Here is a 12,424-nt window from a genome sequence, read left to right on the forward strand (position 1 = left end):
GCCTGATACGTGGATAATACGTAATGTATATAGTGCAGGTAATGTACACACCGGATTTAAAGAGACCGTATAGTTGAACAAAGTCTCTTTTGAAAATGACCGAGTCTCAGATTATAAATCCAAACAAGATGTTTGCAGGGATAATAAAATTCCCGTTGTTTGGAAAATTTGGTCTAAAGGAAAGTTCTTTTGAATTATAACTCGAATTTGTCTCTTCTTAATCTAAAAGCCGCTAGGCAAGCCCTGCCTCTGAAAGAATTTTCCAGATCATATTTTGTCCATTTTATCCATAGTAATGTTTGTTGTTTATTTAAAACAACTTATCAGGGGCTCCTGGGTGGCTCTGTCCGTTAAGTGTCTGCCTTCGGCTCAGGTCATGATCCCAGGGTTCTGGGATCTTTCCTTGAATTGGGCTCCCTGCTCTGCAGGAAGCCTGCTTCTCCCTCTCCCACTCCCTCTGCTTCTGTTCCCTCTCTCACTGTGTCTCCCTCTATCAAATAAATAAATAAAATATTAAAAAAAATAAAAAAATAAAATAACTTATTAGCATCTCTTAATTTGACATAAGAACACATGAATAAAAATATAAATCTAGCCTGGAACCCCATCATCAGAATATTCTATTTGTATGCTTATAATGTGTGTGCCTTGAAAGGACTTTGAAACCAATCCAAAATATTTAATAACATCTCTGAGTCCCTACTCTTATGATATGTATCTTCAGGGTAGAGTCATTCCTTCCTTCCTTTCTTAATATTTTATTTATTTTGAGAGGGAGCAGGAGCATGAGTCGGGGAGCAGCAGGAGGAGGGAGAGAGAGAAGCAGGCTCCCTGCTAAGCAGGGACCCAAGTTGGGGCTCGATCTCGGGATCCTTGGATTATGACCTGAGCTGAAGACCCAGACACTTAACCGACTAAGCCACCCAGGTGTCCTGCTAGTTAGATAGTTAGATTTCTTCTTCTTCTTTTTTTTTTTTTTAAAGACTTTTAAAATTTATTTGACAGACAGAGATCACAAGCAGGCAGAGAGGCAGGCAGAGAGAGAGGAAGGGAAGCAGGCTCCCCACTGAGCAGAGAGCCCGACATGGGGCTTGATCCCAGGACCCTGGGATCATGACCTGAGCCGAAGGCAGAGGCTTTAACCCACTGAGCCACCCAGGGGCCCCTCTTACATCTCCTTTCAGAGCAAAGAAGGATCGTTTATGAACGTAGCCCTTCCAGGAGCCATGCACACATCTGAGCAGCTCAGCCCAGAAGAGGTTGCGTCCCATGCCCTGTTCTGATGAGGTTGAGGTTGTTTTCACTAAGAGTGGCCCCCCAAGATCTTTCCGCATCAGCGCCTGCATTCCGGCGTCATTCCTGTTGGGGGTGACAGAGTGTCCCAGAGCCTGTGTTCATTAGCCCATCATCCCTCGGTGTGGATTTGGGTTTTCCAGTTGTGGCGTTTTATGCACATCTCTTGGCGTATGGTTGATGTCCTTGACGCGAATCCCCACGGAGGAATTCTGGAGCCCGCTTTCGATTTCTTCGAGTTTGGTTGTTGCTTTTCCACCTGTGTGACTCAGCCCCAGATCCGGCAGCACCGGCTAGAGTGATTCTTAGCACACGAAAGGCACCTGTGTTCTTGGAGGTTCCCCGGGACCCCAAGTAATTCCCTAGCTTGGATGTGCCCGTAACGTAAAAAGCACGAAGCTCATCACCACGCGTCGGTGGCTCAGTCGGGACAGGAAGCCGAGCGCCGGGAGACCTGCGAGGTACTGAACCTTGTCCGGGGCATTTCATTCCTTCAGCAGGTGCTTACCGAGTGTCTCGTGGATGTCAGACACTGGGGAGACAGAGTCAGAAAGATGGTGCTTCTCCACTTGGAGCCCACCTTCCCGCGAGGAGTGCTCCCAGCGCAGTGGGAGCACCAGCAGATGGGCGCAGAGGGGGCGAGCCCTGGCGTGCGGAAGGACCAGACCTGTGCCCGGGGACTCGGGGATGCGACCGTGGAGGCGGGGAGGTGCTCCAGGTGGAGGCCTCTCCAGCGGCAAAGGCTCAGAGGCTTGGAGAGCTGAGTCAGGGCAGGCGGCGATGGTTGGCGCTGGCGGTGGTTGGCGCTGGCGATGGTTGGCGCTGGCGATGGTTCGCACTGGCGATGGTTGCCGCTGGCGAGAGCTCCACCCTGGAGACCTCATGTGGCCGTGTTGGAGCTCGGCAGCCGCGGGGGGCGGGCAGCGTGCGCGGGCACTCAGGCCTGGAGAGGAGCCGTGCTTCCCGGGCTGGAGCACCGGCCTCGCGTGAGTGTGTCTGGAACGTGTGGCGGGACATGGCTACCGGGTTTCGGTGTTGCAGGCTGAGAAAGGAAGCCGCCATCGGAAACTCTTTCTCCATCCTGTTATACGTGAAAGTACGTTGCAGGCCCGGTCGAGTAGCAAGGACATAATCTTAAAATAAAGGACAGTGTTTGCCAAGGAGAAAAATAAACAGGAAATCAATCAGCACCTGTGTAAGTGTATGTTATATAACACCCGTGCCCGTTCTGTATGCATGTGTCTGTCGGTTTTGCATGTGGTGTGTTTGCCGTGCTAACGAACAAGCCCCAAGATTCGCTGCTTACTCATTCATGCTCTGGCAGGTTGGCTGGAGGCGTGGGGGGGGGGGTTGTCTCCTCCGCAAGTCCTCAGCAAGGCGCAGGCTGAGAGACAGACAGTCCATCTCTGAGCTCCAAGGATAGTCCATGCAGAAAAAAGGGACACGGTGTGCTGTCTCCTGAAACTTCTGTCTGGAAGGGACAATGCGGTTTTGTTTGTGACCTACAGCCACCCGGTGCCCCCCCACCACCTTGCTTTTTTTTTTTTTTTTTAAAGTTCTGTTGTGTTCCTTACCAGCTCCCCTGTGGACTGTCACAGACACGTGGGCAAGTGTGTGTCCTATGCATGTGGAAGACAGGGGAGGCGGAGGAAGGATGTCGATCAGGACTTTTTGGGGAGTGCTAAGGGTTACTTGGGAAAGCAAAACCCTCTAGATGGTGAGCTTCCAACCACTTGTTTTTCTGCTAGACGCCCAGTGAGTTCATCTCATTATTTATAGCTTCACATTTCTGAATCAACAACACTCAACGGCAATTTCCTCTGCCCCTTTCCAGGAGATGCAGCAAAAGCTCACGGGTGGCGGTTTCAGCACGACTCAGGGCACCCTCCCCGCACCTGCTGCCTCGTTAATATCTTGCTTAGTGTCGATTATGTGTTACAGTCGTATTTGGGATATGTTGGGTTAAATAAAATGCAGCATTAAAATAAATTTCCCTTGATTTCTTTTTCTTCATGGGGTCACCAGAACACTTAAAGTTAAGTATATGGCTGTTATTTGTGGCTCCTGTTTTATTTCTGTTGGAGAGCGCGGACTGAATACGTAACGAACTCAGGCTGATCAATGAGGAAAAGAAGCCAGCAGGAAATGGGCAAAGGATACAGATCAGTCATTCCCTGGACCACGTGCGAGGGCTTCTCTCTGACCGGCGATGGGAAATGCAAGCTAAAGACAGTAACAGGGACTTCCCATCGAGCTGGGGAAAAAGAAAAGCGGGATTACTCGCAAGGTTGCATGCGGGCTGGGTATTGATGGAAGCAGGTCGGAACTTGCGTCCTCCGGGGGTGGCGTGTAAGAACCTGCAGCCACTTCGGAGAGCATTCTGGGGGGTCCTACCCCCATCTGGTTCACTTGTGTAGGTGGTTCTCACCGGGTGGTGATTTTGCCCCAGGGCGGGGGCTTCTGGCAGTGTCTGGAGACATTGTTGGTTGCCAGTCATTGGGGATAAGGGACGCTACTGGTGTTCAGTGAACAACGGCCAAGGATGCGGTAAATATTGCACAGGACGAGGGTTCGCCTCTCAGGTTAGACACATAGTGCCCGCAGGTAAACGGCGTCCTGGTGCAGAAACCCTTTTAGACACCAATTCCCAAGTACCTCGAGGTCAGGTGCAGCAGGAGATACAGACCAAGGTCCTAACTCGGTGCTCCCTAGTTACACCTGTGGGACTTTGGAACCAATTTAAATGAAATGTCTGTCAGTTTGGGGGTGCGAGTGACTAGTGAGGGACCCATATGTGCGGACGGTGTGCTTGCCTGGTGTTTGGGTTTCTCTCACATCCAGCCTTGAGTAGATGAGGGTACGGGCTCCATAGGTACACAGAAATACGACTTTCTGTAAATATTTCATGTACAAGCTAACACTCTATATCTGATGTATTGTTTATGGGTATGTGGCATAGGTAATAAAAATTCAGAATCCATGTCAGGATACCTATCAGCACATACCTGGTTGCCTCTGGGGAGGAAGGATGCCCCGAAAGGGATGTTGGCCCTTTCTGGAAGGCTGATTTCTTATAGTAGTGTGAAGCTGTTAGGACAGCATATTAGCCTTTGTTAGTATAGTCAGTGTGACGAGTGTGTTTGTTGTATCACTTGCTTTCTGTTTTCCTTTCTCAATATTTGGAATCTGTTGGGGTGCTTGGGTGGCTCAGTCCTTAAGTGTCTGCCTTCGGCTCAGGTCATGATCCTGGGGTCCTGGGATCGAGCTCCGCATCGGGCTCCCTGCTCAGTGGGAAGCCTGCTTCTCCTTCTCCCACTTCCCCTGCTTGTGTTCCCTCGCTCACTGTTTCTGTCTGTGTCAAATAAATAAATAAAATCTTAAAAAAAACAATTGGAATCTGTTTACAATGAACGCTCCCCCCACCTTGCGGAGAGAGCTCCGGGAGTCGAGGCTGCTTGGGCACAAGCGGCTTATCAGTGGCTCTGGGGTGGGGTCCCTGCAGCACTGAGCTGTGCTTGGCACAAGCAGGCCCTAACTGTGTGTTGCACCAGCTGTCTATGGAATGTTCCATGGGACTTGTTCCTGTGAGCCGGCTTCTGAGAGGTCCTGGGTCCATGCTCTACCGTGGGCGGTGCCCTTGGCACCTGCCTCCTGGCCAGGTGGTCACCCCCACTCCCTCTGCGCCAGGCCTGGACATCTCTTTACCCTCCAAACTTCTGATAACACATCACAGGAAGTAGTTGGGCAAGACACTTAAAGAAAAATCACACCTCGAAGTCTAATAAGTGTGCGACTTTAAAAGACAACATGTCCTCTCATTGAAATTGCACGCTGATGTGAGTTCTTAGGAAGCCACTTCAGAGAGGAAGTTTGCTGCCTGGGCTCTGCGGTTGAGTTCAGTCGGCTCCCCTAAGACAGCAGGGAAGGGTTTGCCTTGAGCGAAAGAAACAGCCGTTTCTTAGTTGAACGATACACGGAGAAACAGCACAGTCGGGCTTCTACAGGACGGGGCTGGCGGAGGGTGCCGCGCCTCGCAGGTGCACCGGCGCTCCCGGGCTGCCCGTGGAAGGCCGGCGGATGCGCTCCTGCCCGTGGAGCTGGCCTTGGAGCATTGTGACTCACCTTCCCCCTGCCCTGTGCTGAAATAATGAACCAGCGTCGGAGGAAGACTTTCACAGAAAGTCACTGGGAGAATAGCTTCACTAGACAGTAAGGACATGTTCACAGGAGACTCTCAGAGTGGAAAGTCTGAGCCGGTCTTGGGTTTGCTTCATCTGGGTGGGGCTGAACCAAGAGCCCGCCCCGGCAGGGACCTCCCCCTTCTCAGGCCATTGTCTTTGCTGCAACCCATGGTCTGGGATATTTTTATCCTGGTCCAACCTCTCCCTTGCAGCGGAATATTCTTTTCTTAGGGCCCTGATTTTAACTCAATTCCTAAAAGTTAACAAAGGAAAACTTGGCTGTGATTTCTATTCTAGAAGGCCCACCTAGAATGTGTTTTATAACGTCTGACAGACTTCCAGGCTCACAAACAACCCGTCTCCCAAGATTATGGGTTTTCCTGAACATTCCCCTGCTGCTCCCTTGGCCTCATCAGCCATCCCGCGTGTGAGCCTATCTCAGGGGACCAGAAACATTTCTCAGAGTCCCGTGTCTCCTCACAGAAGCTGCAAATGTTTTACGAGGTGTATAACACAAAAGCAACATTTTACAAAGTGATAGTTTGGTGAGAATTATTTAAAGCCTGCAAACTCAGGCAATGTTAGCGTGAGTGGAGTTGCTGGATTTTTTTTGCCTTCCAGGTGGTTAGGACCAGTGGTGGGGCCAAGCTGCGGGTGGAGGAGGCTGAAGGTGGACCTGGCCTGCTGTCCAAGAGGGTGCGCGCCACGCCCTTGCCACCAAAGTGTGGTAGTGCAAAGGTCAAATGCATTGACCATCTGGGAAGAAGCTGTTTACTAAAAATGCTCATCTTCTTTTATTTGTTCAATAAATATATCACAGCTCAGTGTTGTTCTTAGAGCTGGGGACTCACCAGGGACCATCACAGACCAGATTCCTGTCCTGCGATTTACTTTCTCATCATGGTGCTTCTCAGAAATAAGAGTATTGGAACTATGCCAAACACACCTGACCCAACAGATCCGGCCCATGCTAGCAGTAACTCATGGCACCTTCTAGAAATACCATATATCGTAGAGGACTGAGATTCTTAAGTTCTTTCCCAAAGCTGTGTGACCATTTTCTGCTTCGTGCCGGTGGTCGTACTATGGAGGACGGAGAAAGGTGTTGCATAGACGTGAACTTCGGAATAACTCAAGTTTCTTCTCTTGGTACCAAATTAAAAAAAAATTGTACTATGAACAATGGAGGTTTTTTCTCACATTAGAATGTGGATAATATCCTTTTTATTCTGGATGATCAGGATAATTCCTACACCTATTTTTTGTACCATGCGGGCTTGGGGTTCAGCCTCGGGGTTCGTAGAGCTTCTTGGTGTCCCGGTCTCTTCGCTTGGCTGTTTGTCAGCTCCTGGTCGCTCCTGCCCTCCGCCCCTCCTCCCTCCTCACAGGTGCTTGTCTCCTCCACTGTTTTGTAGTGCTTGTCATAAAACTTTATTTCCTAATGAGAGTGTTATGGACGTAAACACCATTACTTGTACTTTTTTTCATTGTGAATTAAAATCCTGCAAGTTCCTCACAAATACAACTTTGTTGTAAAGAACAAGAACTGTCCAGAAACATAGGGTAAAAAGCAGTCCCTTCAAAGTGTGTTTTCCCACCTACCGTGTCTTAATCAGGAGTCTCCAGAGAAATAGACTGATAGAATCTGTGTATCTTTAGGTATCTGTGTATTTCTGTCTATATATCTCCATATGTTTTTAGCTAGAGACACACAAATAAGTGTATCTCTAGCTAGCTCTATGTAGCTATAAAACAACTATATGTAACTATGGAGACATAAGACACACATACAGATTTTTTCTATTAAGGAGTTGGTTCATACAATTATGGAGGGTTGGCAAATCCAAAATCAGCAGGGTGGGCTGGCAGGCTGGAGACGCAGGGAAGAGTTGTAGTTCAAGTCCAAAGGTGGTCCCCTGGCAGAATTCCTTCTTGCATAGGGCAGGTCTGTCTTTGTTCTATTCAGGCCTTCAACTGATGGAATGAGGCCTACCCAAATCATGGAGAGCAATCTGCTTTACTCAGTATACTGATCTAAATGTAAGTCTCGTTAAAAAAAAAACAAACAAACAAACAAACAAACAAACAAAAACAAAAAAAAACCTTCACAGAAATATCTAGAATAATGTTTGACCAAGTATCTGGTACAACATAAAATTATGACACCTAAAATTAACCATCATGTACACTCTATTCCCATTCCTTTTACAGAGGATGTTAATACTTTGGTGTGATTCATCTAGATGTTTCCTGTGCATTTTCTGGGGTGTGTGTGTGTGTGTGTGTGTGTGTGTGTGTGTGTTTGTGTATGTGTGTGACCGACCTTTCTTCCTCCTGCCTGCATCTCTTCTATCAATACAGTAAATGATGTTAAATCCTGATGTTAGATCCTCCTTTCTTTGTGAGAGGCATGGGGTTTGGGTTTGTATATTTTCATTTTTTGATGTGCAGACCCTTACAGTTTTTAAGCAGAAACATCTCAACTCATTGTTTTTGATGTAATTGCACCATTTCTATGGTGTGTAGCCTTAAAAATTGGTGTGTAGCTTGTGTTTTGAGGGACTTGAATTTCTAGCTGATGTCGAAATAGAAATTTCCCATTGTAGGTAGTTTACTGAATTTTTCTTAATAATCATATTTTATTCTCATGGACACTTAGTAATTAAAAAAAAACAGTCTATATGTGGCTTAGGGACCATCTGAAAATGGGCTTCTATCAGTTTAGCAAGTGGTTAATATTTATTTGCGTTGTGACTAGTCTTGTTGTGGTTTGTCTTGGGAGACCATGGTTCGAGGGTGCCAATAAACCCCCAGAGAGTAGGGAATGAAGGTTATTGTTTTTAATAGTAATTAGTCAGTCAGCCTCTGTTGGGACACGAGGGGCATCCAGTACCATTTTATCCTGAGCTCTCAAATTTAAGTTTCTGTTTTTTCCCCTGATTGTCTTCATTTCCAACCTAAGGTTGTGGTGAGATTTCCAAGGTTGCTCTCAGTAGCGGTGTGCTGCACGTTTTGGGAAGTCTTACCTTAGGTGGTCAGAGGGGCTGTGATTCCAGAATGGACCCTCCCAGTGGTTGTGGTAGCAAGGGATGGAGGTGAGCATGATAGGGAGAGAGCGTGAACCGAAGTCAGGCGTCAGGGGTGCTCGGAGCATTGCTTTATTATCCGCTGTTGGGAATTCCTCCTTTTAACCCAGGGTCCTTAAGTAAAGATTGGATGGCCAGATTGGCAAAGGTGGGTGCCTTTGGGATGTTTTTGAAGGACAGGTTTTCAAGCTTTCAGATTATTTCTTTCCTTTAGTCCAGAAATCCTACTTCTAAGAACGTCTCCTGATACAATAAGGAATGAGATGTACAAAGCCTTAGTTCTAGGGGTTTTCATTATAGTTGTTACTCATAATAGGGGAAAAAACAGGGAATCCATCTCCCCATCCAAGAGTAGGGATGCATTAAATTATGATTCTGCCCTCCTAGAATAGAATGTTCCACATCTGGTGGAAATGTTGACACACCAGTTTTTGATTGATGTGCAAAGATGTTACTGATACAGTCCTCATTGATACATAGAGCAAGTAATCCTATTTGGGTATAGAAAAAATGTGTGAGCATGCATGTGTGTGTATCTATGTGTTTGTGAGATTGTGTGTGTCTGGGTAATTTTTTGTCTTCTCTGTTTTCGAATTTCTTTTCTGTAATAAATATGAGCTTCTTGTGTTGTTATGTAAGAAGCAAGATGTTACACTGGGTCCAGAATGCCTTATTTATAAATCAGGAAATCGTCAGACACTTGAGATAAACCTCCAGAATGAGATTCTGGTGCCTATCGCGTGGAGTCACAGGTTTTGCAGACCTCTGAGTGTCAGAGAGCAGACATGTTGGGTGGGAGCACGCAGGTGTTGGTGGCAGTGAACTCTGGTGATCACAGACACGGAAAGCCTGGGCTCACGTGTGCTCGCTTCTCTTTTAAGTTAAGTTATTGTGAACCTGTTCACGCTATGGATGGAATGACGCACTTCAAAGAAGGCGTGAGCTGGGGCATAGGAAATAGGCTTTACTAAGGTCGCAACATTATGGAGTTCCTTATGCTGCCCAATGGATGATAGTATTCAAAAGAAAATCTGTGGTCGTCTCTGAAACTAAAAATTCTAATATTTGTGATTCAGTGTTCTTTTGGGACAGCCACCGGAGCTTAGTGAGGTAAGTAGGTAGGATTGCCCGTGCCTCCTCCTCGTTCCATGAAAAATGGCATTCTTGGTGGAAAGCTGGCCCACGTAGAGCTGGGTCAAGGTGGAGTTGCTCTAAGCGCGAGTGTCCCCTGTGCGGTGCTCAATGTCCCGGGATCCTTAGCTCTGGATGGCCACGTCTTGAATTTCAGCGTGTCACCGAATCCGTGTGTGTGAGGACCCTTAGATCATTTTCCTTTGTCGTCCACCGTTTAGTCAGCTCAGCGGCTCCAGCAAAATACCGGGAAGTGGATGGACGCTCAAACGGCAGAAATTCGTTTCTCCCCGTCCTGGAGCCTACAATGTCTTTCTCCTCTGACATCAAATCCGTGTGGTTCTTCCTTCCCGGTTTCTCCAGTTCCCTGACACCAGTGGTCTCCAGCGATGCCAGGAATTCTGACCCGAACTCTCCAGTTAGTGCAGACCCACAGGTGGGGGGCTCCGTCCTGCAAGTCTTGACCCAGGGGTCACCCGTTGATCCAACGGGCTACAAATTTGGGGATTCCTCCCCCACCCCCATGTTTGATGATTCACTAGAGTAACTCACAGAACTCAGGAAAGTGCTTCACTGGTGACTGTCACTGGTTTATCATCAAGCACACAAGCCGAGAACAGCCAAATGGAAGTTGCTCTGGGCGAGGTATGGGAAAGGGGTGTGGACCTTGTGTGCCCTTTCTGGGAGAACCCCCCTCTCAGTACCAACCCAGAAGCCTCCCGAACCCCACTGCTCAGGGGTGTTTGTGAAGCTTTCATTAAGTGGGTACGATTTGCTCTGAGCCTTCAGTCATTGGCTGTTGGTGATAGAACTCTATCTCCAGCCCTGCTCCCCTTTCCGGAGGTGGGGTTGGGGTTGGTGCAGAGAAGCGGCAAGATCTGACCTCCTGCTTGTGTGGTGGTCGGTCTTCCTAGAGACTGGCCTCCGTCCTGATGCTCCCAGCACCCTGCCCTCCGTCATGTGCATCGTCTCAGGGGCACGTAAGAACTGCAGTTTCCAAGTGTTTTCAGAGCTCTGTGCCGGGAACTGGGGTCAAAGACCAAATATTTATTTTTAATGATAGCATCCCTCCCAGCTGGTCTCCCCGTAACCAGACTGGTCCCGTACACTCCGTGTCCATCCCGCAGCTGGACTTGATGAGGGCACCTGACGACTGATCGCTCAATACTCGGCCGGTCTCAGGGTTTGTGCTGTGGCTTCCGATGCCCCTTCACTTCCTCCTTCCAGCCCCCGGGCCTCCCAGGGGTGCCTCCCCCGCGGCCCTCGCTCTGCCGCACCTCCTGCCCAGCTTCATCTACTGTCCCCTTCCCAGGGAGCCGCCGCTGCGCACTCTGTTGGACACCGAGCCACGTGTGCCCCGCACTCACAGCCTCTCTGACCCTCGTCTCCTTTCTCACACGCTCTGTCGTCCCCCTGGTGGCTCTCTGGTTTGCTCTGTCCTCCTGTTGGAAGGCGCACCGTACAGGGCAGGGATCTCGGTTTCCGGACGTTTCCCAGGCATCGTGCCCTCTCTCGTGGGCAGCCCTCTAAGAACACTCGAGAGTGAACAAGTGCCTGGCTTGTTAAACCGCCAACCAGAACCGGGCCCCGGGGTTCTCTGTGTCCCACCGCGGGGGGACAGTGTGTGCACGCGGGGTCTCCGGGGGTGATGCTCGGGCTCCGGCCCTCTGACCCGCTTCCCTCTTCACTTCTAGACTGGCCTTATTGTCGCCTGCTACCACGGCTTTGTGGATACTGTGGTGGTCTTAGCCGAGTGCCCCCACGTTGATGTCAACTGGCAGGACAGCGAGGGGAACACGGCCCTAATCACAGCCGCGCAGGCAGGTAAGACCCGGCTTTGCCTACTGGAGGCTGGGGGGCAGCTGCTAAGCGGTGGGGGGCGGGCGGGGGGCAGGGCTTTGCCCTTGAACTCAGCTCGTGAAGTTAACCTAAGGACGGGAATTGATCAGCTCTTTATTCTGCTGCTGAGCGGCACAGGAAAGGGCTGGTCAGGACAGGGATGCATTCTCCTCGTGCCTTGGGGACGATGCGGTTTGCGCAGAGCTCACTGTTGGGCACGTGTCGCCCTGATAACTCCCCAGCATCTTTGAAGGTGAAGCTGCTGCAGAAACCCAGGCTCGGCATCCATTCCCCTAGAGCATCGCACCTACCCAGTGCTTGGGGATGGGGAGCGGAGAGATGCTGGTGACCTCCCGCCCTCGCTGGCGATAGTGACTAGATCCCGTAGACAGGCTGTAAGTGATGGTTACTGGATCTGCTAGACGTATTCACACAGTGACCTCCCACTTGCCCATGGATGTAAAAAAAAAGCTGGGAGCGGCTTGTCTGGAGTGTATCAGTGTAACAAGGCAGGATTGCACTGTCTTGCACTGTCCGGGGGAGAGCGTCCCCCGAAGCGTCCTTCAGCCCAGCTTTGTCACTGCGAGAAGTGGAACTTCTGCCGTCACTGCCGAGCACCTGGTGGCTGTCCTCCTCTAGAACTGTCCTCAGACTTTTTTGGAGACAAGCCTGTGCTCGTCCCTCTGGACCACACGTCGCTTGTCCTTGGGGTGATAAGTGGGTTTGTCACTTGACCAGCTCAGAAATTCTTGGCTTGCAGGATCAGTCGGTTTGATGAGTCAGGCTCTCAGCTGCAAAGACGCTGCTTCCCGCCGAGTCGGGAAGAAGAGGTATTTGCTTACTGACGGAATGTAGGGCGCCGCGCGATGGCGTGGGGGAGCTGGGCCCTGGACT

At 49.7% G+C, this 12,424-nt stretch overlaps 1 protein-coding gene across 1 annotated transcript in view; it reads left to right on the forward strand.

Annotated features, from left to right (window-relative positions):
• ANKRD33B (ankyrin repeat domain 33B) overlaps nt 1-12,424 on the forward strand; it is a 70,914-nt gene that overhangs the window by 34,306 nt on the left and 24,184 nt on the right. The window contains exon 2 of the mRNA XM_004761235.2: nt 11,386-11,515. Coding sequence (XP_004761292.2) covers nt 11,386-11,515 — 130 coding nt within the window. The remainder of the gene's footprint in view (nt 1-11,385; nt 11,516-12,424) is intronic.

Source organism: Mustela putorius, unplaced genomic scaffold (assembly GCF_011764305.1).
Source record: "Mustela putorius furo isolate JIRA1106 unplaced genomic scaffold, ASM1176430v1.1 tig00000589_pilon_pilon_pilon, whole genome shotgun sequence".
Lineage (NCBI taxonomy): Eukaryota > Metazoa > Chordata > Mammalia > Carnivora > Mustelidae > Mustela > Mustela putorius.